Source organism: Gopherus flavomarginatus, chromosome 1 (genome assembly GCF_025201925.1).
Source record: "Gopherus flavomarginatus isolate rGopFla2 chromosome 1, rGopFla2.mat.asm, whole genome shotgun sequence".
Taxonomy (NCBI): domain Eukaryota; kingdom Metazoa; phylum Chordata; order Testudines; family Testudinidae; genus Gopherus; species Gopherus flavomarginatus.
Window position 1 is genome coordinate 159,230,224 of NC_066617.1, and position 24,506 is coordinate 159,254,729.

The 24,506-nt window shown below is 49.9% G+C and overlaps 2 protein-coding genes across 30 annotated transcripts in view; one reads left to right on the forward strand and one right to left on the reverse strand.

Annotated features, from left to right (window-relative positions):
- Nucleotides 1–11,100: 11,100 nt before the first annotated feature.
- LOC127055059 (uncharacterized) lies at nucleotides 11,101–13,631 on the reverse strand. Its single transcript, XM_050961641.1, has 2 exons — nucleotides 12,320–13,631; nucleotides 11,101–11,631 (listed from the first exon to the last, which is right to left on the reverse strand). Exons 1-2 carry the CDS (start codon nucleotides 12,691–12,693, stop codon nucleotides 11,241–11,243), a joined length of 765 nt encoding a protein of 254 aa, XP_050817598.1. The 5' UTR covers nucleotides 12,694–13,631; the 3' UTR covers nucleotides 11,101–11,240.
- Nucleotides 13,632–14,714: 1,083 nt separating this feature from the next.
- The window catches only part of CD58 (CD58 molecule), a 69,094-nt gene continuing 59,302 nt past the window's right edge, over nucleotides 14,715–24,506 (forward strand). For 9 of the 29 annotated variants that reach the window (XR_007775153.1, XM_050959509.1, XM_050959537.1 and 6 more), the window contains exon 1: nucleotides 14,717–14,877. Coding sequence is in view for 25 of the 29 variants with exons in the window: in XM_050959509.1 (XP_050815466.1) it covers nucleotides 14,823–14,877 (55 nt within the window). In the remaining 4 variants the exon portion in view is untranslated. Of the gene's footprint in view, nucleotides 14,878–17,879; nucleotides 18,041–24,506 lie in introns of those variants that run through there. The other 20 variants (XR_007775157.1, XM_050959642.1, XM_050959652.1 and 17 more) reach the window with 5 other exon arrangements.

A 24,506-nucleotide genomic window follows, 5' to 3' on the forward strand; every position in this document is an offset into this window, starting at 1 on the left:
AGCATAGGCACTGACTCTGTGGGTGCTCCGGGGCTGGAGCACACATGGGGAAAAAGCGGTGGATGCTGAGCATCCACCAGCAATCCCCCTATCAGCTCCCCTCTTCCCCACAGCATCTCCTGCCTGTCAGCAGGCCCCGTCAATCAAAGCTTCCTCCTCTCTTCTGTGCCTCCCACCTGCTGCAATCAGCTGTTTTGCAGCTTGCAGGAGGCTGTGCGGGGAAAGGGGAGAGAAGTGAAGGCATGGCACTTTAGGGGGCAGGGGTGGAATAGGGGAGGAAGAGGTGGGGTGGGGGTGGAACGGGGACAGGAAGAGGTGGGATGGGGGTAGGGGCTTTGGAGAACGGGTGGGGTGGGGGCAGGAAGAGGTGGAGCAGGGCTGGGGCCTTGCGGAAAGAGGTGGGGTAGGGGAGGGCCTGGGGCAGAGCTAGGGGTCGAGCACCCCCCAGCATATTGTGGGTGAGAGAGACAATCTTTTGAGATACACAGAGCTCTTCTTCAGGCCTGGGAAAAGTACACAAAGGCTTTGTCTACACTATCACTTTTGTTGGTCGGGGTGTGAAGAAACACCCCCCGAATGACATAAGTTTAATCAACAAAAGCACTGGTGTGGCCAGTGCTATGTCGGCAGGAGAGAACATGTCGACATGGCTAATGTTGCTCATTGGAGATAGTAATTATGTTGGCAAGAGAGCTCTTGCCTGCTGGCAAAGAGTGGCTATACGGGAGACTTTATAGTGGCACAGCTATAGCATAGTCTGTAGTGTAGACATAGCCTCAGGGCAAGTCTACGCTATGGGGCTAAGTTGACCTAAGTTACGCAACTCCAGCTATGTGAATAACATTGACATATAACTGCAGCCAGGGGTGAAAGTAGGCCGGTACAGGATACGGTAAGAAGCTGGTATTGGCCCATATTCAGCTGTCGTTAAAGCGCTGTGGCGATTTAAAAGGGCCCAGGGCTCCCAGCTGCTGCCACTGCTACTGCAACAGTGGCCAGAGCCCCAGGCCCTTTAAATCGCAGCTGGAGCCCCAGGTGACATGGGCCAGGCAGCATGGATGGGCTGGCTGGGGGAGGCTGACCCCCTGCCCCACCCCTTTTGCCCAAGGCCCCACCCCTTTCTGGGGCCTGGAGCCGGGCCCCCATATGGGTAAGTGTTTAATATTACTTTCACCCCCGGCTGCAGCAGTAATTAAATTGCTTTTGCGTGTCCACTTTACACGCCTTGTATTGGTTGATGCATGTCCTCACTTGCAGCACTTGCACTGAGGCAGAAAGCAGTGCACCATGGGTAGCTATCCCACCGTGCAACTCACAACCATCTAGCACAGGGTATTTTGACAAGGTTTGCAATGCCTCTTGGGGCCAAATGAGTCATGCAAGGGGGAGTGGGAACATGATTTCAACATCCCATAATGCAGTGTTCCCCATCCTATAATTTCATCTGCATCCCATAATATTTTCTGTCTCTTCAAAAATTGCTGCAAACCTGCATATCCCTCCTCACTGTCTGCCATCTCTGACAGAAACATGGATTCCCCTGCAGCTCTGCACTGCTGTGATGAGCTTTGCAAGCACGGATCCTGCAGTATCTGCTAAGCTGCTAGAGGAGCCTTGGGGAACATGATAATTCTATGGGGGCTAGATTGCTGTGTGGGATGTAGAAAGAAACAATTCAGTCATTGGCGGTGTTCACAGAGCAGCAGGAAATGGTGGAGTGCTGGTTCTGGGCCCAAGAAACAAGCACTGAATGGTGGGAACACATTGTAATGCAGTTTTAGGATGAAGAGCAGCGACTGCAGAACTTTCTGATGTGCAAAGTCACTTCCTGGATCTATGTGCTCAGCTCACCCCAGGCCTCCAGTGCAGGGACACCAAGATAAGATTGGCATTGACTGGAGAAGTGAGTGGTGACAGTTCTGTGGAAACTTGCAACACCTAATTGCTACTCAGCATTTGGGAATCAATTTGGAGTTGGGTTGTGGTGGTGCAGATGTGCAGGGGCGTTAATTGCCTCCTGCTACCCAGGACTGTGGCTCTGGGCAGTGTGCAGGACATAGTGGATAGTTTTGCAGGAATAGGGTTCCTGAACTGCAGTGGGGTGACAGATGGCACAAACATCTCTATTTTAGCACCAGACCACCTTGCCACAGAGTCCATCAACAGAAAGGGCTACTTTTCTGCGGTACTGAAAGCACTGGTAGCTCACTAGAGATGCTTTACCAACATCAGTGTGGACTGGTCAGGGAAGGCGCATGACACACGCATCTTTAAGAACACAAGGCTGTTCAGCAAGCTGCAGGCAGGGATTTTCTTTCCAGCAGACCTGTGGATTACCACTGGGGATGTTGAAATGTCTTAGAGATCTGAGAGACCCAGCCTTCCCTTTACTCCCATGGCTCAGGAAGCCGTACACCGGCCACCTGGACAGCAGCAAGGAGCACTTCAGCGACAGGCTCATCGCATGCAGAATGGCCATTTGAAAGGTCACTGGCGCTGTCTACTCACAAGACAGGATCTCAATGAAAAAAATCCCAATGGTGATAGCTGCCCGCTGTGTCCTGCATATCTGCACAGCAAAAAGGGGAAGGTGAAATGACTGTCTTCTGATTTAGAGCAGCTGAATACCAGGACTATAAAAAAGAGCTCAGCACAGAGCTGCACAGCTCAAGGAGGCTTTGGAAGACCATTTCAATAGTGAGCCACAGTAATATGTGGCTGCAGTGTGCTCTATGAGACATTGCTCTTTTGCACCCGGGTATGAACCTTGTAATGAGTGCTGTATGTGTGGTAACGTAACATTGCAAATGCACCTATCACTGTTATCTGTGAACGATGTCAGCTGCAGCCTGCATATGTTGTGAATTCATAATGATTGATTAAATTTCCACACACAAAAAAAGACTTTGATTCCACACTCATGCAGACACATTTATAACCAAATAAAACTTAATACATAAAGAGAAGAAAACTTTTGAAGGGGGGAAAAAACAGTCATTTCCATTTCAGAAACACATACACCAACTGTGTTTTTCACAGGTCAGTGTATGTGCAGCTGTGATGGTCTGTACTCTCCTCTGGGGTGGAATGGTAGTGACTCTGGGGGGTTGGGATGTGTGTAGGAAGGTCCCAGAATGCAGTTCTCTACGGGCTGCAGAAGGAGGCAAGCATGGGATTGTTGAATCTGAAGGTCAACAAGAGTCTGCAGCATGTCTGTGTGCTGCTTGAGAAGCGCTAGCATCTCCTGCTCCATGCATCTGTCCTTTTCATGTGCCTTTCTCATCCCTGCTCTATCCCTGTCCATGAGGGTGGGCCTCCAAGAAGTACTGGGTTTACAGTGGTGCCAATGATGCTGTGCCCCACACTTGGAAGGGGCCCATAATCCCTCCCCTGACACGTAGAGGGTGAGCCCAGCAGTCACCGGCCATCCAAAGGCTGCACAGAGCCACCTGCAGGGGGCAGCCCCCCAGCACTGCACCCTGGGCTCAGCGAAGTGGCTGAAGCTGCCGAGGCACGGAAGCAGGCCAGCCAGGAGCAGCAGCAGCAAGTGTTGCTACGGGGAGGGGACCCCCAGCCTCAGGCATCTGTGCCCCAACTCATGGTGCCAGAGGTGCTTCACTGCACGGCCCATGTTCCACTCTCCGGGGCACGGCTCCCTTGGGTACTGGCTCCATTTGCAGTTGTGGGGCACAGATCGTGGCTCCGTGCCCCTCCCTCTGCAGCTCAGCCTCCTCCCAGCCTCTAGTGGGGCAGTCATGCCCCCTCCCCTCCCCCAGGTCCCCTCTGGCCTGGGTAGGGGCTGCAGCCCCTTCCCTGGATTAGTCCAAGGTAGGCGTGGGCTGAGCTCAGGCACCCGCTGCGGCTGGGGATCCCCACTGCTGGGATCAGCACTAAGCCCAGACACTTGCCCTGACCCTTCCTGCTGCACTGCCCCTGCCAGTGCCGGACAGCCTGGAGGTGAAAGGGGAACAGCCAGGCCTCCAGCGAGTGGAGTCACAGCCCCCTGGGCACCAGGGATGAGTTGGGTGAATGCAGCTGTACCAGGCTAAGCTGCAGCCAGATGAGGTCTGGCCTGATTTGGAGAACACGAGTGGATCATCAGCAGGGGGTGAATTGGGAGTGGGATGCCTCAGAGCACTCCAGCTGGGGTTTCGAGGTTGGGGGGTGGTTTGGGAATAGAGATTTGGAAGCCAGGAGTCTGGTTGGCAGTGGGAAGATTCGGATTGAGAAGGATTGGTTCATAGAGGGGTCTGATCCAGTTTGGGCTGGACAGGGGGCTGGTCCAGTTTGGGGGGTTTGGTCTGGGGAGGGATGTGGGTCTGGTCCAGTCTGGGGGAGGAGTGTCATTGTGGGAAGGGATGTGGGTCTGGTCTGGTCCGGGAGGAGGAGTGTCATTGTGGGGAGGGATGTGGGTCTGGTCTGGTCCGGGGGAGGAGTGTCATTGTGGAGAGGGATGTGGACCTGGTCTGGTCCGGGGGGTCATTGTGGGGAGGGATGTGGGTCTGGTCCAGTCCGGGGGAGGAGTTGTTGTGGGGAGGGATGTGGGTCAGGTCCAGTTTGAAGACTCCTCTGAGTCTTTCAGGTGCACAGCTGGTCCTGATCCTAGTGTCTTTGCCTCTCTATCTGCAGGAAAGGGCTAAAAAGTAGGGTGACCTGATGTCCCATTTTTAAAGGGACAGTCCCATTTTTTGGGACTTTTTCTTATACAGGCGCCTATTACCCTCCACACCCTATCCCGTTTTTTCACAGTTGCTATCTGGTCACCCTACTAGCAAGTCTAGTAGGAATAACGATGCTATAAGTAAAATGTATTAAAGTTTTTCATATTTTGTGTTTTTAAAATGTTTTAAAGAGTTTTAAATCTGCCCCAATTTTATACAAAAATTTAATTGAAACCCTGATTGTTCATATGTGAAATGTGAAGGGTGAGATAGCGTGATGGTTCCCTTTTAGTGGGAGCAGCACATGGCCGGTGGTTTTGGCCAGCTTTGGCTTTTGTTAGCTGTTTTTACCCACTATATTTTAGTTTGTATGTTTTAATGTATTTATTGTACACGTGTGTGTATTCTTTTTGCCCTAAGGCTACCATTGCTGGTACTCTCAGGGCAGACACCTCTATCTGCAACTGAAACTTGTAAATTTTGTAAATAAAACCTTTGCAGCCGTGTGCTGTGTCAAAAACAACTTCTGTGTCTTTTACAATTGTACCCCCTGGGGGCCCACATATGTTTTGCTCCAGGCTCACAGAAGGTTAATCCGGCCCTGCCTCCAAGCCCTCTGCTCAGTATTCGAAGCCGCAGATGCTTGTAGGAGCTCTTGGAACAAGACATCTCACCTCCTCTTCTTTCTCATACACTTTAAGGTCAGAAGGGACCATCATGATCATCTTATCTCGCTGAGCTGCTCTGCTGGTGTGGATGGAGAGACCCCCAGGCCACATTTCCAGCTGCAAAAGATACAAGGCACAAAGGTACTATTGTGAGTGTATTTGTGAGATAAATGGAAACTAGGTATACTGAATTCAGTGCCACTGACCCCACAATTTACAAGCACTACATTTTCAGTTCTCCTTGGGATTCATAGGGCATGGCAGCAGTCCCAGCCATGGTGAGTACATCCTGGGAAGGGAGGGGACGAATTGGGGAAATAAGTGGGGGATAGCTCACAGGCATAAGAATATGTGTATAAATAAGATCCTACTTGAATTGCAGGATGTTCTCTAAAAAAATTGTGATTGAGCTGTGGACAAAATGTGGGAAATCACAGAAAAGTAATGGACCTTTACTAGTAATGGTAGTTTGGAAAAGCCTATTTATAGCTTGGAAAAGAGACAGCTAAGGGGAGATATGATTGAGGTCTATAAAACCATGACAGGTATAGAGAAAGTAGATAAGGAAGTGTTGTTTACTACTTCTCATAACACAAAAACTAGGTGTCACCAAATGAAATTAATAGGCAGCAGATTTAAAACAAATAAAAGGAAGTATTTCTTCACGCAACACACAGTCAACCTGTGGAACTCCTTGCCAGAGGATGTTGTGAAGGCCAAGACCATAACAGGGTTCAAAAAAGAAGTAGCTAAATTCATGGAGGATAGGTCCATCAATAGCTATTAGCCAGGTGGGCAGAGATGGTGTCCCTAGCCTCTGTTTGCCAGAAGCTGGGAATGAGCGACAGGGGATGGATCACTTGATGATTACCTGTTCTGTTCATTCTCTCCGGGGCACATGGCACTGGCCAGTAGGAGGACAGGATACTAGGCTAGATGCACCCTTGGTCTGACTCAGTACGGCTGTTCTTATGTTCTTATTTGTTTAAGAAAAATTTGCTGGAATGATATAAACACTCAAGTATTATGTTATGCCTGCTATTTTTTTGATAACCAGACATTTTTCTGCAACTATGTTATATACTTTTTTTTAAAAAAGTAACTGGTACAATATACAATTCAGAAGACAATAAGTCTTAACACAACTGCTGTAGAAATGAGTCCAGTCACTTTAGCCTTTTACATGTTACAGGCATTGAATATTAGTGTAGTACACACCGCTACAGGGGTCTCCTTCATGACTTGTCTTTGCATTGTGAAGACTTGCCTGTACTGAGATACTGCACACTCGGCATCCACAGAATTAGGCAAGATTGATAGTGATCACTTTGCTGTCCCTGCTAACTCTGGAAAATGCTGCAGAACTTTAGGTGAATCCCAAAACAAGATCATTTCATCCACATTCACTTGCAAAAAATGTGTATGGGGCAAGCTGTACTGTAGCTTCAGGCCAAACACAGGGATTGCCTCCAGAGGGAGTGCCTGCTCTGATAACCTGTTCATTTGTTTCACATCAGATACCTGAACTGCTTTCATAAATGACAGTCCAGGCTGTGTGAACTTTGGTCCTCGTTGAGCAGGTCTAGCAACACTTTCCTCAGTGTTGCAGTAGTATTCTTTCAGTTGGTCTGCTGTTTTCTTGAACACTTGTAAAAAACACATTATGCTCTGCATCTTCGCTGTGCTTTTCTTTTGCATTGGAGTCTGCCCAGTGTGTCAAATCCATTACAGTGTTTTACGATTGATGGACAGAAACAGAACATATCTCAAAAGATGTGATGGTTTTCATCAATGGTTTGGCATTCCGAAATGAACTGTAGCAAGTTCATGGCCTTTAAAAGCGAGATTATGTTGTCCATTATTTGAGTATCAGGCGAAATCGTCATTTCACTTTCAGTAAACTCGCCGTAGTCACTTACATGCTCAGCGCAGTAAAGAACTGCTTCAAAGCACGAATTCCATTGTGTCACTACTGGTTCTGGAAACAGAGGCACTTGGTCAGGAGGATTAAGCTTTTTTTTTCTTCAAAGAAACTCTGGAAACACAGTTTGCAAGCTGTGCAGTGTTTAAACTTTTTTTTCATTGCAGCAGTGAATTTCTTGACTTTAGAAAAATGAATGCACCACTGATTGTTGCCAGACTTACAATATGCTCATTGCACTTAACATGCATTGAATTAGGAAGTAGCCCCTGTAGAACCTGATTATATGCTTGAGTACAGTATGTTGTTTGTCATATCCCATACATCTTATTAAAATCTATATCAAAATTGGTCAGGAACTTGCCAGCCAATGGGAGCTGTGGAGCCAGTGCTCGGGGCAGGGGCAGCGCGTGGCGCCCCTATGGCAGCCCCTGAGCCAGAAGGACATGCTGGCTGCTTCCTGGGAGCCGTGCAGAGCCAGGCAGGGAGCGTGCCAGCCCGACTGCACCGCCACCGCCAACAGGACTTTTAACGGCTGGGTCAGTGGTGCTGACTGGAGCTGCCAGGGTCCCTTTTCGACCATGTGTTCCAGTTAGAAACCAGACACTTGGCAACCCTACCCAGCTCCAGTGTGGCTGAGGGGCAGGGCCTCGGGGGGGAGGATGAGCAGAGGCCCCCCCATCTCTACCCAGGTGCCAGCGCTCTTGCAAGGGCCCCAGGTTAATCTGCCACTTGGAAGAGGGCTACAAGGATGGAGGCAGGAGAGTAGAGGGATGATGGAGATAGGGGGCTATGGGAGAGGCAGAGGGATGGAGGGGCATCTGGGGCCAGGAAAGAGGTGGGGTGATGAGGGCAATGGGGGAAGAGAGGAGGGTGTGGGTTGGAGGGAGGGGGTTGGGACTGTCTGGGGAGATAGCTGGTGGAGCAGAGGGGTGCTGGGGTGTGGTGGGGAGCCAAGTCCCGCAGAGTAGGGGCTGGACCAGGGATTTCCCTACACCCTCCCTGAATTCTCTCTCCTCCTTCCCCCCACCTCCGTTTCGTGAACTGTTTACATGCAGTGTTGCCAATTTAGTCATTATTTGGAAATTTGAATTGAAATTGAAACATGAATACACACTTTAAAAGCATATAAAGTACATAATAAAATACATGTATCTGAAAAAGTATAATAGATTTGAAAAGTATGAACATAGACTAGCTTCCATATATAGCTGTTGTTTTTTATGACAATGTCAGTGCATTCATTTCGGTGATGTTGGCCAACCTAAGAATTTCAAATTATGATTTGTAAGCAAAGTCTAAATGAGCTCTCCCTGACAGCTAGTGATGAGCTGGGGCTGAGGGGAAAGGCTTCAGGACCAGATTGTATTTACATTCACACCTAATCTACCTTGGCATCCAGCTTGTGCCACGAAACAGCTGTTTTGTAGGGCAGGGAGGGAGGGGAAGGAGGGGGAATGCAGTGCCCTGGGGGAATTGGCGGGGCTGGGATGGGGATTTGGGGAAGGGATCCAATAGGGGCGGAGAGGGGGTGGAGTTGGGGCGGGGACTTTGGGGAAGGGGTTGGAATGGGGGCAGGGACAGAGACAGGGAAAGGGTGGAGTCAGGGTGGGGCCAGGGATGGGGAGGTGTGAGCACCCACCAGGGCTGGAGAAAGTGGGCGCCTATGTCTGCTACAACAGTAGTAGATCTTTGTCCAGCACTATAAGCTTAAGTGTTTAAGACAACTGTAAAAGTACACAGACTTGATTCTTAAAAATCTACAACAGTGACTTCTAGATTCTACTCAACCTCTACATAGCTTTTATAGATTCCTGTCCTATAAAACACGGACAGTTGAGTGGAGGGAGGCACTACCAGCAATGGGGCTCCCATGTGCTCAGGACAGAACAGAGAATTTGAACGCAGAGTGGAATATACAATGAATGAATGAAGGTTTGACTTCAACTGCTTTTTTATCATCACTAGTGGCTCAACCTGAACTTTGTACTATGTTTCCTGGGATAAAATAATCAGGAATTTATCTCTTGCTACTCCCAGTCACAACAGCTACAGCTGAGGGCTTGGCTACACTTGCAGGTGTGCAGCGCTGGGAGTTACAGCTGTCTTTGTACAGCTGTGTAGGGAAAGCGCTGGAGTGTGGCCATACTGACAGCTACCAGCGCTGCAGTGCAGCCGCATTTGCAGCATTTGCAGCGGTGTTGGGAGTGGTGCATTATGGGCAGCTATCCCACAGAGCACCTCGTCCCATTTTGGCGCTGTGGGTTGTGGGAAGGGGGCGGAGGGTGCGAGTCATTCTGCTTCCTGTCCCAACGCCCTGTGATGCATCGCTTCACATACCAGCAATCCCTTTTTTCTGTCCACGTTTGGCACCATCTTGACTCTCTCTCAACGGTTTCTGTGCAGAGCGATTTGTGTGGGAAATGGAGCCCGAACTGCTGAGGAGTATGCTGATGAGTCTTGTCAGCACATCACGTTTGGCAGTTGAGCTATTGCTTAAGATCCAAAGTGATGAGGAGTCCGACGATGATAGCGAGTTGCCTGACGCGTACGACACGAAATTGCTTCTGGCATTCACGGAAATGCTCAGCACCGTGGAACGCCGCTTTTGGGCTCGGGAAACAAGCACTGAGTGGTGGGATCACATCATCATGGAAGTCTGGGATGACGAGCAGTGGCTGCAGAACTTTCGGATGAGAAAAGCCACTTTCATGGGACTGTGTGCTGAGCTCGCCCCCACCCTGCGGCGCAAGAACACGAGATTGAGAGCTGCCCTGCCGGTGGAGAAGCGGGTGGCTATTGCAATCTGGAAGCTGGCAACTCCAGACAGCTACTGATCTGTCGGGAACCAGTTTGGAGTGGGAAAGTCAACTGTTGGAATCATGTTGATGCAAGTTTGCAGGGCCATTAATCACATCCTGCAAAGAAGAACTGTGACTCTGGGGAATGTACAGGACATTGTGGATGGCTTTGCACAAACGGGTTTCCCTAACTGTGGAGGGGCAATAGATGGGATGCATATTCCTATTCTGGCACCATCCCACCTAGCATCCGAGTATGTTAATTGGAAGAGGTATTTCTCTATGGTTCTCCAGGTGCTTGTGGATCACCGTGGGCATTTCATTGACATTAACACAGGCTGGCCTGGAAAGGTGCATGATGCACGCATCTTTCGGAACACTGGCCTCTTCAGGAAGCTGCAGGCAGGGACTTTTTTCCCAGACTGGAAGATCACAGTAGGGGATGTCGAAATGCCCATTGTGATCCTTGCAGACCCCACTTACCCATTAATGCCTTGGCTTATGAAACCGTATACAGGGAAGCTTGACAAGAGCAAGGACCGGTTCAACTACAGGCTGAGCTGGTGCCGAATGACTGTGGAGTGTGCTTTTGGCCGTTTAAAAGGGCACTGGCGATCTCTGTATGGGAAGCTAGACTTGGGGGAAAGCAGCATCCCTGCGGTTATATCCACGTGCTGTACCCTCCACAATATTTGTGAAGGCAAGAGTGAAACATTCAGTCAGGCATGGACCTCCGAGGTTCAACGCCTGGAGGCTGAATTTGCACAGCCAGTGAGGCCCAACACAGGGCTGCAAGGATTAGGGATGCCTTGAGGGAGAAATTTGAGGCTGAAAACCAACAGTAATGTTTGGTGCCTTGCACGGGAGTGAAGTGCAGTGGTTACAATGTTAGTAGGAATCTGTGTTTCCTAAGCTGATTTGCAGTGCCTGTTTCTTTCCTGGGCTAAGGTAGCTTTGACTTTCTGCAATAATAAATACTGTTTTCAAAGCCAAGAATTCATTTATTGAAAAGAAAATAACTTTATTGATAGACACGCAACATTTTGGGAACCTAAAAGGGCAGGGGGGTGGGATGGGGTGGGGAACTGTACAGTCACAGGTTTGAATATGTCCTCTCTGGAGTGCTGTGCAATGACTGCTGCCCTTCAGGATGCCTATACTGCATGGTGATGGGGGTTGAGTGCAGAGGCTAAGGGTCATAGTTCTCAGGGCTGTTTGGTGAACGTACAGGTGTTGGGGGCAGCTGGTGGTGGTAAGAACCTGGATGCTGGGGAAGGGGGTTTTGGGCTGACATTGGGGCACAAGGGAAAGAGCTTTGGGATGGGGGGGCGGGGCGGCACGGTAGTGCTCTGCCTGCATGGCTACGAGTGACTGGATAGAGTCCGCTTGGCGTGCCAGGATGCTTATCAGCTGCTTTGTGCTTTTCTTCCTGGCCGCTGCGTTTCTCTGGCGAATCCTGCTTTCCCTTTCCCTCCAGCTCTGCAGTTTTTGATTCTCTCTGGAAGAGTGATCCATAACTGCTTGCAGCAGGTCGTCTTTGCTTTTTTGCGGCTTCTTCCTGAAGTTTTGGAGTCTTTGAGCTGTTGATAACATAGGCAGCCAAGAACTCAAGGTTACTTGTGGAAAGGCAAAAAAGGCAACACTTAACAGAAGCAGCATTGTTTATATCTCAGACAGTTATTCCCACACAGTGAAGGCATTTACAGTCTTCACTTTAGCATAATTTTCCCATACCAAAGAGAGCGCACATAACCCACAGGAGTCCCGAAATGGTGAGTAAGGGGGACTGATTGCTTCAGGGCTGTACTGGGGTTTCTGTGCATTGGGGAAAGCAAACAGCTGCAGGGGACACGTACACTGAACACTCTCCCAACATTTTCCACAGAAGTTAATCCTGGAAGATATCTCGCTGCTGCGGGTCACCTGGGAAGAGCGGGAGGGTCTTCTACAGCAATGCAGATTCTGCCCTGGCCCCTATGCAGTTTGCCTGTGTGGAGCAATGGTCCCCCCACCCGTCATGGCACAGTGGCGCGGACACATTAGCCTGACTGGGACAAGGACCACAGTGGCTGTCCCAATAAACTTGCACAAGCGCATTGCCCACGCTCTGGCTGAAACTTTTGAAGAGATTACCGAGGCCGATTATCGCAACGTGATAGACCACATCAATGGGCTATTCCACATCTAGGCATGCATGCATGCAGCCCTAACCCTCTCTCCAATCCCGAAACATTTCCATCCTGAAAATAAAAGCTGTTTACTGGGAACCCTCTCCTCTGCTTGTCCTTCACCAAGTACCAGCTGCTGCGACTGGCTGCCTTCCTCCTGGCTTGAGAAGAGCTCCTGGCTGCATGCCTCCTGGAACTCCAGGGTGTCTTCCCCCACTCCAGTACCCTCACTCTCGGTTTCCTCCTCTCCCCTCCTCCTTCTCCACTCCCCCACTCTGAAGCGTCCATCGTGGTCCTTGGATTGGCGGTGGGGTCACCCCCAAGTATTGCGTCCAGCTCTTTGTAAAAACGGCAGGTTGTGGGAGCAGCACCGGAGCGGTGGTTTCCCTCGCGGGCTTTGCAGTAGGCACTCTGCAGCTCCTTCACTTTAACCCTGAACTGCAGCGCGTCTTGGTCATGGCCCCTTTCCAGCATGTCCCTTGATATCTGCCCATAGGTATCGTAATTCTACAGCTGGAGCGCAGCTGGGACTGCACAGCTTCCTCCCCCCAAACACTGATGAGGTCCAGCAACTTGCCATTGCTCCATGTTGGGGCTCGTTTGGTGCATGGAGCCATGGTCACCTGGAAAGATTCACTGATTGCACTCCACACCTGGCTGAGCAAACAGGAAGGGGATTTTTAAAATTCCTGGGGCATTTCAAGGACGGGTCACCTGAGGCCAGGGCAGTAGAGTTCGAACTGATGAGCAGAGAGGCTGAACAGGCATTCTGGGATACCTCCGAATACCTCTGGAGGCCAATAACAGTGCTTTTGGTGGCCACACTGGCGGAGCAGCGGTGCATCACCAGCACTATAGTTGTTATTCCCCAGGCAGAGGTGGAGTCCAGCCAGCGCTGTAGCCAGCGAGATACAGCGCTGGATGTGCCTTTCAAGTGTGGACGGTGAGTGAGTTGCTGCGCTGTAAAGCCACCACCAGCGCTTCAACTCTCAAGTGTAGCCAAGCCGAGTGTTCCTTTTCATTATTGAATAGAATTTTGTGTTCTGAAAGAAGTCACCTTCTGCCTGATCATGTGAATGAACTAATGAGCACATCAATTGAAGGAATAGAAGTACCACACACACGAGAAGCCACCAAAGATGAATGTGTTGCATTCAAAAAGTTAATCATAGGTGTGTGCAGCACATTTCATTAGGGTGTGCACCCCAGAAATTTTATTTTATTTTTTAAAGGCAAACATCATAAAGGTTGGGATGTGGGAGGAAATGCGGGGTGTAGGAGGGGGTGCGGTGTGCTGGAAGTGGCTCAGGGCAAGGGATTGGGGCAGAGGAGGGGTGCGGGGAATATGAGGGGGCTCAGGGAAGGGGGTTGTGGTGCAGGAGAGGTGTGGAGTGCAGGAAGAGGATCAGAGCAGGGGGTTGGTGCAGCAGGGGGCTCAGGGAAGGGGAGTAGGTGCAAGATACAGGAGGGATGCGGGGTGCAACAGGCGGCTCAGAGCAGGGAGTTGGAGTGCATGGGGCGCAGAGTGCAGCAGGGGGCTCAGGACAGGGGGGTTAGGATGCAGGAGGGGTGCAGGGTGCGGCAGGGAGCTCGGCACGGAGTTGGGGGGTAGGGTGCAGGAGGGGGCTAAAGGCAGGGGGGTGGGGTGTGAGGTGAGGCAGGGGGCTCAGGGCAGTGAGTTGGGGTGCAGGAGGGGTGCAAACAGGGGGCTTAGGGCAGGGAGTTGGGGTGCAGGAGAGGTACGGGGTGCAGGCAAGGGGTTGGGGTACAAGAGGGGTGCAGGCAGGAGGCTCAGGGCAGTGGGTTGGGGAGCAGCAGGGGGCTCAGCACAGGGAGCTGGGGTGTAGGCAGCGAGTTGGGGTACAAGAGGGGTACAGGGTGCAGAGGCTCAGACTCCCGCCCAGCATCACTTACCTGCAGCGGTGCGCGCCCTGCCCGCCTGCCCTGGCCCCCCCCTTGCCACGCCTCCAGGTAGTTCCCCGTACCCGGCCAATAGGAGCTATGGGGGCGGTGCCTGGAGCAACACGTGCCCCTCCCCCATCCCTGGGACGTGCTGCCTGCTGCCTCTGAGAGGAGCGGGGCGTGCAGTACCACAGGGGGCAAACCCCGTGGGCCAAGCCAAAGCCCTGAGGGGCTGGATCCGGCCCGCGGGCATTAGGGTGCCTGGGCACAGGCCTATGACGTTCATTAACAGAGCTGTACAACAGTGTAACAAGAAACCAAGGGGAATGTCGATGTCACTTGAGTAGTCCACTTCAGTTTGTGGGAGGATTTCAAACCATGAGTTAAATCTAACAAAATGGTCATGAAACGTTTTTAACCCCGGTGCCAGACAGCCCACCGTCCCCTGCGCAGTCTCCCCGCTCCTCGGCCCGGACCCCCCCCCATTCTAACACCTCCCGCCCATGTCAATTCTTGGGGGAAACACCAGGCCGGACCATGGGCGGCTCCCGACTGCGGCTGCGCGGCCCTGCCACTCGTTTCGGTTTCGGTCTGCGGGGCCGCACCTCGCTCGAGCGACGCCATCTGGGTTGGTGCCGCGCGGCGGCTCCGGAGCAGAAGGGCGCGAGCCCACCCGCCGTGCCCCTTCCCCCCGGCCCGACATGGGGCTCGCCTGCCGCCTCCCCGCGCTCGGGCTGCTGCTGCGCGCCCTGCTGGGTAAGGGCGGCTGCTTCCTCCCTCCCCTCCGCGCCCCGCCGCCGGGACCGCGCGCGAGAAGCTCCCCGGGGCCCCGGTCCGCGGCAGCGCTGCGCAAAGGGGGTTGCTTTGCCCCGGGGTCCGGGCCTCGCTTGGGCGGGAATTGCGAGAGAACTGGAACTGCTGACGCGGGGGCCCGGGGGAGTGAGACTGGGAAGCCGCAGTCCGAGCCCGCCCTGGACCCGAACCCGGACTAGCTACTCCTGGGAGCGGCTGGAGGGGTCTTCCTGGAACTTCGTTATCAAACGCCTTTTCTCAACCGGGAGAGGCGCTTTTCAGTCAGTGAAGGGACGGGCCGGCGCCCACTGCAGTTACAGGGGCAGCCGGGATGCGCCCAGAAGAATGGCTTCTTCTTGCTTTGCCTGGCTGCTCCCCTGCCTGTACCAGGGCCGCCCAGGGCGGGGGGGCAAGAGGGGCAATTTGCCCCGGGCTCCGCAGGGGCCCCCACGAGAGTTTTTCGGGGCCCCTGGAGCGGGGTCCTTCACTTGCTCCAGGGGGTCCGGAAAACTCTTGCGGGGCCAGGCCCCAGAGCTTCTTCCGCTCCCGGTCTTTGCTGGGGGGAGAGGGGTCCTTCTGCTCTGGGGGGAAGGACCCCCCCCGCCAGCGAATTGCACTTCAGCGGCAGGTCCCGCTTCGGCGGTAACCCGGTCTTCGGCGGTAATTCAGCGGTGGGGGGCCCTTCCATTCCGGGACCCGCCGCCGAAGTGCCCCGAAGACCCGCGGCAGGGGTCCCCCGTCACCGAATTACTGCCGAAGAGCGGGCTGCACTTCGGCGGTGGGACCTGCTTCGGCGGTAATTCGCCGGCGGGGGACCCCCGCCACGGGTCTTCGGGGCACTTCGGCGGCCGGTCCCGGAACGGAAGGGCCAGCTCTAGAATTTCGCCGCACAGGGGGCGCCCTGCTGCTTGCCGGTCCCGTGGCTCCGGTGGACCTCCCGCAGGCACGCCTGCGGATGCTCCACCGGAGCCATAGGACCAGCGGACCCTCTGCAGACACGCCTGCGGGACGTCCACCGGAGCCGCCTGCCGCCGATGGCCCCAGGTCCCCGGAATCCTCTGGGCGGCCCTAGCCTGTACCAGTGTCTTATCTGGTGCCAGTTGTGCAAAAAAAGAAGTTTATGGCTCTGGAATCTGGATGCTTGCCAGCCCTACGGAGGCGACATAGCTGCGAGCTGAAGTCTCTTCCTCTTTGTGTCTCAGGAACAAAATTGATTGCTAAGATCTCAAACTTGCAATTGACGGGGCAAACCCAGGCATTACCCACTAACTTCACTGGGTCTCAGTGCGTGTGTGTGCACACATGGAGTCATTTGCAGGATGAAGGCCAAGGTCAGGGGTAGTTGGTTATTTTCTGACAGGGTCCAGATTTCATGGTCAGGGTATAGTCAAGGTCAAGACTCCAGAGAAAGTAATAATAGTTTAACTTCTGTGCCATGGAAGATAATGGAGCAAGTAATTACAGACATCATCTGCAAACACTTGGAAGGTGGTAAGGTGATAGGGAATAGCCAGCATGGATTTGTAAAGAACAAATCATGTCAAACCAATATGATAGCTGTTCTTTGATAGGCTGAGTCTTGTGAATAAGGGAGAAACAGGGGCAGGGCCGGCTCCAGGCACCAGCCGAGCAAGCTCGTGCTTGGGACGGCAGATTCTATGGGGTGGCATTCCGCCCAGACCTAGGGCGGCATGGCTGCTTTTTTTTTTTTCTCCCCGTTGCTCCGGCTGCCCTGTACGGGGGTGGCAGTGCAAAGAAGGGGAGCACCCTGCAGCAAACTTGGCAGGGCAGCCCACATCCTTCCCTCCCCGCTGACTGGAGGAGCACAGAGCCCTCCCAGCAGCAGCGTGGCAGTCGGGATTGTGTGGCGAGCACCCCACTGAAGCGCTGGCCGCCCCCCTTCTCTCTCTCCCCCCTGCTCCATCCCCTTCTCCCTCCCCTCCACTAGACCGGGCAAACACTCTGCAGCACAGGGAGTCCCTCTGCTCACTGGCTCCGGCCGCCCTGAAGGGTTTTTTGTTTTGTTTTTTTCCCCTGCTTTGCCAGCCATGCCGTTGTGTCCCCCCCCCCCCGCCGCACCGTTTTTGTTTTGTTCCCCCGTCCCACTCCAGCTGCACCGTGTTCCCACTCCGCTTTGCCATTCCAGGCGCGCCATGTTTCCTTCTGGCCCCCTGGTCTGCCGCTCCAGCCACGCTGTGTTTTTTTTTTCTTTTTTCCCCTGCTTTACCACTCTGCCCCCCCCCTTTTTTTTTTGGCCTGAGGTGGCAAAAAAACCAGAGCCGGCCCTGAGCAGTGGATGTGGTATACCTAGACTTTAGTAAGGCATTTGATACAGTCTAGCATGATATTCTTATCAATAAACTAGGCAAATACAACTTAGATGGGGCTACTATAAGGTGGGTGCAAACTCACTGGATAACCATACTCAGAGAGTAGTTATTAATGGTTCACAATCCTGCTGGAAAGGTATAACAAGTAGGGTTCCGCAGGGGTCTGTTTTGGGACCGACTCTGTTCAATATCTTCATCAACGACTTAGATATTGGCATAGAAAGTACGCTTACTAAGTTTGCAGATGATACCAAACTGGGAGGGATTGCAACTGCTTTGGAGGATAGGATCATAATTCAAAATGATCTGGACAAACTGGAGAAATAGCCTGAGGTAAACAGGACAAAGTTAAATAAAGACAGATGCAAAGTGCTCCACTTAGGAAGGAACAATCAATTTCACACATACAGAATGGGAAGAGACTGTCTAGGAAGGAGTACAGAAAGGGATCTAGGGGTTATAGTGGACCACAAGCTAAATGAGAGTCAACAGTGTCATGCTGTTGCAAAAAAAGCAAACGTGATTCTGGGATGCATTAACAGGTGTGTTGTGAGCGAGACACGAGAAGTCATTCTTCCACTCTACTCTGCACTGGTTAGGCCTCAACTGGAGTATTGTGTCCAGTTTTATGTGCCGCATTTAAAGAAAGATGTGGAGAAATTGGAGAGGGTCCAGAGAAGAGCAACAAGAATGATTAAAGGTCTAGAGAACATGACCTACGAAGGAAGGCTGAAAGAATTGGGTTTGTTTAGTTTGGAAAAGAGAAGACTGAGAGGGGACATGATAGCAGTTTTCAGGTATCTAAAAGGGTGTCATAAGGAGGAGGGAGAAATCTTGTTCATCTTAGCCTCTAAGGATAGAACAAGAAGCAATGGGCTTAACTGCCCTTGCTGCAGTTTTAGGTTGGACATTAGGAAAAAGTTCCTAACTGTCAGGGTGGTTAACCACTGGAATAAATTGCCTAGGGAGGTTGTAGAATCTCCATTTCTGGAGATATTTAAGAGTAGGTTAGATAAATGTCTATTAGGGATGGTCTAGACAGTATTTGGTCCTGCCATGAGGGCAGGAGACTGGACTCGATGACCTCTCGAGGTCCCTTCCAGTCCTAGAATCTATGAATCAGATTTCAGGGTCTGTTCAAAAGCGTCCGGAGGTCTGGATTTGGCCCATCATCTGCTGATTGACTACCCCGGCTTAGGTTTCTATCACTTACACCTCTGTAAACCCACTGAGGAAAATGGAATTACACAGATATCGTTAAGGGCCTGTCTTGGCTCAAGAGAATTTTAGGTGCTGGTGATGATGAATGTGGCAGAAAGAATCCAGCTGGCGTTTTGCAGGTCTGACCTTTAGGAGGAAAAAAAAATTGACTTGTAAACTGAGCATATTTAATCTGGAATCACTGAGGCCTGGTCTAGACCTAAACTGTAGGTCGACAAGGGCTGGATTTCCAATCAGGAACATTAGGCACATGCATAGGAATGCTGTTCTAATGGCGCCTTACCTCTCTAAAACCGTGTGCAACATGGAGGTCAGCTGTAGGCATCAGGCTGCTGAAGGTGCTGTGCCTAGGGGTGGGTAAGGTGTAAATCTGGCCCTGTGGTTGACCCAGCTATGTTGCTCAGGGCTGTTAAAAATTTCACTCTGAGCATAGTAGTTAGGTTGACCTAACTCCTAGTGTAGACATGGCTAGGCAACGGAAAGCTTCCTTCTGTATTGCCTACATTGACGAGAAAACCCCTTCTGTTGATATAGGGAGCATCTACAGTACAGTACTGCAGCTGTGCTGCTGTAGTGTAGATATACCCTGAGAGACAACAGGACCCCAGGATGTGAATTTTTCAGAGCCACTTTTCAGATCAGAAACACACTTTAAATAATTGCACAGGTTCATAAGTTTTGAGCTTTTTCCAGCAGAAGAAATGCATTGGTGATGCAGTGCAGCATCAGAAACATGTGGTGATGTCACAGATCTTATGATTATATGTAGTGATGTCTCATAAACAATCAGTGTGAGGTAATGTGGTGGTGTTCATTCACATCCTCCCCTCTCCCAATTGCATTCAGGACAATAAAAAATATCCTTTACACAAAGTTGTTGTGTACTTTACAATTTGTCTGTCAACAACTCTGGGGAAGTGTTAAACTTCACTGCCTTTTGTTGATAGAAATTCTAGACATATTTGGCATGTCTTAATCAGAGCAGGATGAAAATGCTGAATGTGACAGAATTATTCCTGGCTACTTGGTACCAGCATTTCCAGGATGGCTCTAATAAATTCAGGATGACCCCATAAAATTGGTGGCAGATGGCAACCTTGCATGGTTTCTTTTAGGAACAGGTGAAGGTTTGTTGTGATCATAGTAGCATTGCAGAGGCTGGCAAACTATACTCCATGCCTTCTATGGCACTGGCTCATTGGCTTTAGCTAGATTTGGTTACTGATAAAATGGTGAATGTTTTGTATTCTAGGTTTTTACTTTTCTTTGAAAAACAAAAATTATCAGTCACAAGAGTTCTGTCTGGTTTACCTACTTTAAAGTACGATTTGGAATTTTGGCAGGAGTTTAACTAGTAATATTTCTCATTAAATATCAGAGAGGTGACATTTTCCCCCCTCTGCCTGGAGAGATACAAACTTTTGACATAACTTGTCAGGATAAGGAATATATATCGGGTGCCTCTCAGGTTTTTACTTGATTAGTGTTGAAGGCTATCTATATTGAAAATTACCCATTTGAAAAGATTCGTCAGATGTTAAAGAAAAGGGATCATTGCTATCAGAACATTTTAAGCTAATTTGACCAAAATAGATGTTTTGAAACATGAATTTTGATTCATGATATATATTAATTTAATTATTTAGCGTAGGAGACTTGCTTGTGGCTTTTTGTGTTTAATTGGGAGTTTCCTGAGTATGTAAAATGGGATATAAGAACAAAGTCACCTTTGTTATGATGTTGTCTTTGCTCTATTACTGTTTCAACCCATCCCTTGAGATTACCTACCCTGGGCTCCATATAAAGTCTCTGGAGATAAGCCTCTCTCATTTAATAACCTTTGTGGGCTCTTATTCTGCAACTGGATCCCTATGTGGCTGGACCCCTGCACTTGCACCAAATAAAGTCAGTGGTGCTCTGCAGGTACTCAGGAATCCACCCTCATGCATCTAACTGCAGGGTCAGGATCTTGGTGTCTGTATCCTAGACCTGCGGACTTGATTTTCAGCAGTTTTTTGGGCAGTGATCTAGATCTGGGTGTGTGTCAGCGTCATATAAATTATATTCCAGTATCATATTGTTTTTAGTTATTCACTCTTTGAAAGATAGCAAATTATCTGAATAAGTAAATATTAATTAAAATAAATTGCAGTGGCACGTACAGGCCAACCAGGTCAGGGCCCCATTGTGCTAGATCCTGAAGAAACATATAGCAAATGATGTTCCATGCCCCAAAGAGCTTACATTTTAAAAGAGCACATAACAGATGGATGAGGTAAATAAGGGGATCAGGGTGGGGGTGACAGGGTAACAAAAATAGTAGGATGGGCACAATTCTTAGCTAATCATAAACTGAAATCACAGCTCACCAGCTGCCACCTCTCTGGCCCACCGCAACATAGTATCTAAGGCCTGGTCTACACTATGTATTTAAAACGATTTTTGCAGTGTTAAACCAATTTAACGCTGCACCCGTCCACACAACGAGGCCCTTTATATCGATATAAGAGGCTCTTTAAACCGGTTTCTATACTCCTCCCCGACGAGAGGAGTAGCGCTGAAATCGGTATTACCATATCGGATTAGGGTTAGTGTGGTCGCAAATCAATGGTATTGGCCTCCGGGTGGTATCCCACAGTGCACCATTGTGACTGCTCTGGACAGCAATCTGAACTCGGATGCAGTGGCCAGGTAAACAGGAAAAGCCCCGTGAACTTTTGAATTTAATTTCCTGTTTGCCCAGTGTGGAGCTCTGATCAGCACCGGTGGCGATGCAGTCCCAAATCCAAAAAGAGCTCCAGCATGGACCGTACGTGAGATACTAGATCTGATCGCTGTATGGGGAGGCAAATCTGTTCTATCAGAGCTCCGTTCCAGAAGACTAAATGCCAAAGCATTTGAAAAAATCTCCAGACAGAGACCACAGCAGGGACTCAGCACAGTGCTGCGTGACAAGCGTAACGGAAAGCCAAAGAATCAAATGGACGGTCATGGAGAGAGAGAGGGGGTACAGAGGACTCCAGCTATCCCACAATCCCCGCAGTCTCTGAAAAGCATTTGCATTCTTGGCTGAGCTCCAAATGCCTGTAGGGTCAAACACATTGTCCGGGGTGGTTCAGGGTATAGCTCGTCAATTTACCTCTCCTCCCCCCATGAAAGAAAAGGGGAAAAAATCGTTTCTTGACTTTTTTATATGTCACCCTATGTCTACTGCATGCTGCTGGTAGACGCGATGCTGCAGCACTGAACAGCAGCACCCTTTCCCCTCCCCTCTCCGGTGGCAGACGGTACAATATGACTGCTGTCCATCGTCATCATCAGCCCATGGGTGCTCCTGGCTGGTCTCAGGTGAGGTCAGCCAGGGGCTCCTGGGTAAAAATAGGAATGACTCCCGGTCGTTCCTGGTAGATGGTACAGAACGGCTGGTAACAGTCTTCATCATAGTAACTGGGGGCTGAGCTCCATCAGCCCCCCCCTTTTCATGTCTAAAGAAAAGATTCTGTACTGCCTGGACTATCATAGCAGTGGGATGCTGGGCTCCTCTCCCCCCGCACCATTTAATGTCCTACCTGGACTGTCATAGCAGCTGGAGGCTGCCTCCCCCTCATTTTATCTCACTAAGAAGTCAGTGTTTCTTATTCCTGCATTCTTTATTACTTCATCACACAAACGAGGGGGGGACACTGCAATGGTAGCCCAGGAGGGTTGGGGGAGGAGGGAAGCAATAGGTGGGGTTGTTGCAGGGGCACCCCCTAGAATGGCATGTAGCTCATCATTTCTGGGGGATCTGACATGGAGCGGCTGTGCTCTCTGCTACACTGGTTCTCTAGCACACTTACCCCATATTCTAGGCAGGACTGACTCTATTTTTAGATACAACAAAGAGAAGGGAATGACCCGAGGAGTCATTCCCATTTTTGTCTTAGCGCCCCCGGCAGACCTCAGCCAGGAGCACCCATGACAGCAGCAGACGGTACAGAACGACTGATAACCGTCATCTCATCGCCAATTTACAATGGCATGGCAGACGGTACAGAACAACTGATAACCATCTCTATCTTGCAAAGGCAAATGAATGCTGCTGTGTAGTGCTGCAGTACCGCCTCTGTCAGTGGCATCCAGTACACATACGGTGACAGTGACAAAAGGCAAAACGGGCTCCATGGTTGCCATGCTATGGTGTCTGCCAGGGCAATCCAGGGAAAAAGGGCGCGAAATGATTGTCTGCCGTTGCTTTCACAGAGGAAGGAATGAGTGACGACATTTACCCAGAATCACCTGCGACACTATTTTTTCACCATCATGCATTGGGATCTCAACCCAGAATTCCAATGGGCGGGGGAGACTGCAGGAACTATGGGATAGCTACCCACAGTGCAATGCTCCAGAAATCGATGCTAGCCTCGGTACATGGACGCACACCACTGAATTAATGTGCTTAGTGTGGCCGCGTGCACTCGACTTTATACAATCTGTTTTACAAAACCGGTTTATGTAAAATCAGAATAATCCCGTAGTGTAGACATACCCTAAGTGCTTCCTCCTTTAAAAGAATTTAAAGCCACACTATCTCTGCTTTGTCTTCCTGAGTCTCTCTATTTTTGTCCCCTGCCCTTGCCAGTGTTTGCCCAAAACAGCACTGATGATGAAAGTAGCAAGTTGATAGGCAAGATGATAATGTTCTAGTAATGCCAAGTACACACAATAGAAGCACACTGGCATTTCTAGAGCAAATAAGGCCATGTTCCTAGCACTTGTTCATATACAGACTGTTGCACACTCACAGAACCCCAGTGAATAAATTTTACTCTGCATGGGTGCAGGATCAGGGCTCAAATGAGTATACCAAGAGTGAAATCCTGGCTTTATTGAAGTCTCCCATTGACTTCAGCAGGGCCAGAGTTCCATGCCAGGATTACAGAGGAGAAGTTAATAGACATGTTGAAGAAATAATGTTTCCACACACTCGCACTGCGACATGTGGACACATTGGCTGGTGGATGCTGTCTCAAGAGTTAGGAAACTCTTCTCCATTGTTCCTGGACCACTTTACCTGTCTTTAACCTGACATTTAAAACCTTAGTCTTTTCCTAAGCTCATTTGAATTTTGCTATATTTTCTCAGTACTTAGGTTTGGGGAGGGAGGGTTTCCTTTTGTTTCTCTTTCGTTTGGAGAAGAGGAGATGTGAATGTTCTTTAAATGGATGCAGCCTGTATGAAAGAGAGAGGTACTTTATTCTTTGTTGATAAGTGGACAGAAGGATAGTAGTGGGCAGCTCTCATGGTAGAGCAAACACACTTTCTTTCCCCACAATTTAAAGGAGACCTGGAAAAAAAAATGTTTTCTGCCCTCCTTTGACCTTTTATTATAGGTAAGGAAAACCTGATAATTTTTTTAACAAAATATCCAGTTGTGTTGTTTTAATTATTATTCCACTTGCTTTTACCTTACAAATATGAGGAACATCTGGTCTTTGATTTTGTTGAATATTTCCTTGGCTGACTCAGATCTATTGGGAATTGACTCTTTAATAAACAGATAATTTCTTTCAACAGAATTAAATAGGTGTTAACAAAACCAGATTGTTTTACAGAGTTGAATGAAAATTCCTTTCCCTGTCAATTATTCCAGTTTCACTGCTTCATATCTATGATGAAGTAATCCCATATAATCATCAATTCTCCATTGAGTTCTCCAAGATAAACTGGGCAGACAAGACCTGAATTTCTAATTTAAAAAATTTGGGGAAAAAACAAAAAACCCTAAACAAACAAACAACCTTTACAGCCCTTCTTTATAGATTAAAAAGTAAGCAAAAAGGGGCATAAGTCCTTGTTTCCCCTTTGCTGGATGACAAGGGAGGAAAACAACCTAATTATTTGGTTAATATGTCTATTGTCAAACTAACCCAGTCTTTCTGGAGTAAGTTGCTGTGGGCCAAATTCCTCTGTGAGCTGCACATATAGCTCTTTGGCCCCTGTGGTTCACAGTGTGGTTAAAGCTCTTTGCCACAAAAACATGGCTTTGGCCACTTGATATGT

Excerpts from the sequence above, each read along its gene's own strand:
- LOC127055059 (XM_050961641.1), bottom strand. The coding sequence starts at position 12,693 with ATGCTGGAAAGGGGCCATGACCAAGACGCGCTGCAGTTCAGGGTTAAA. Across the intron at positions 11,632-12,319 it reads AAGGACAAGCAGAGGAGAGG|CTCAAAGACTCCAAAACTTC; the intron begins GTTCCCAGTAAA and ends TGTTATCAACAG.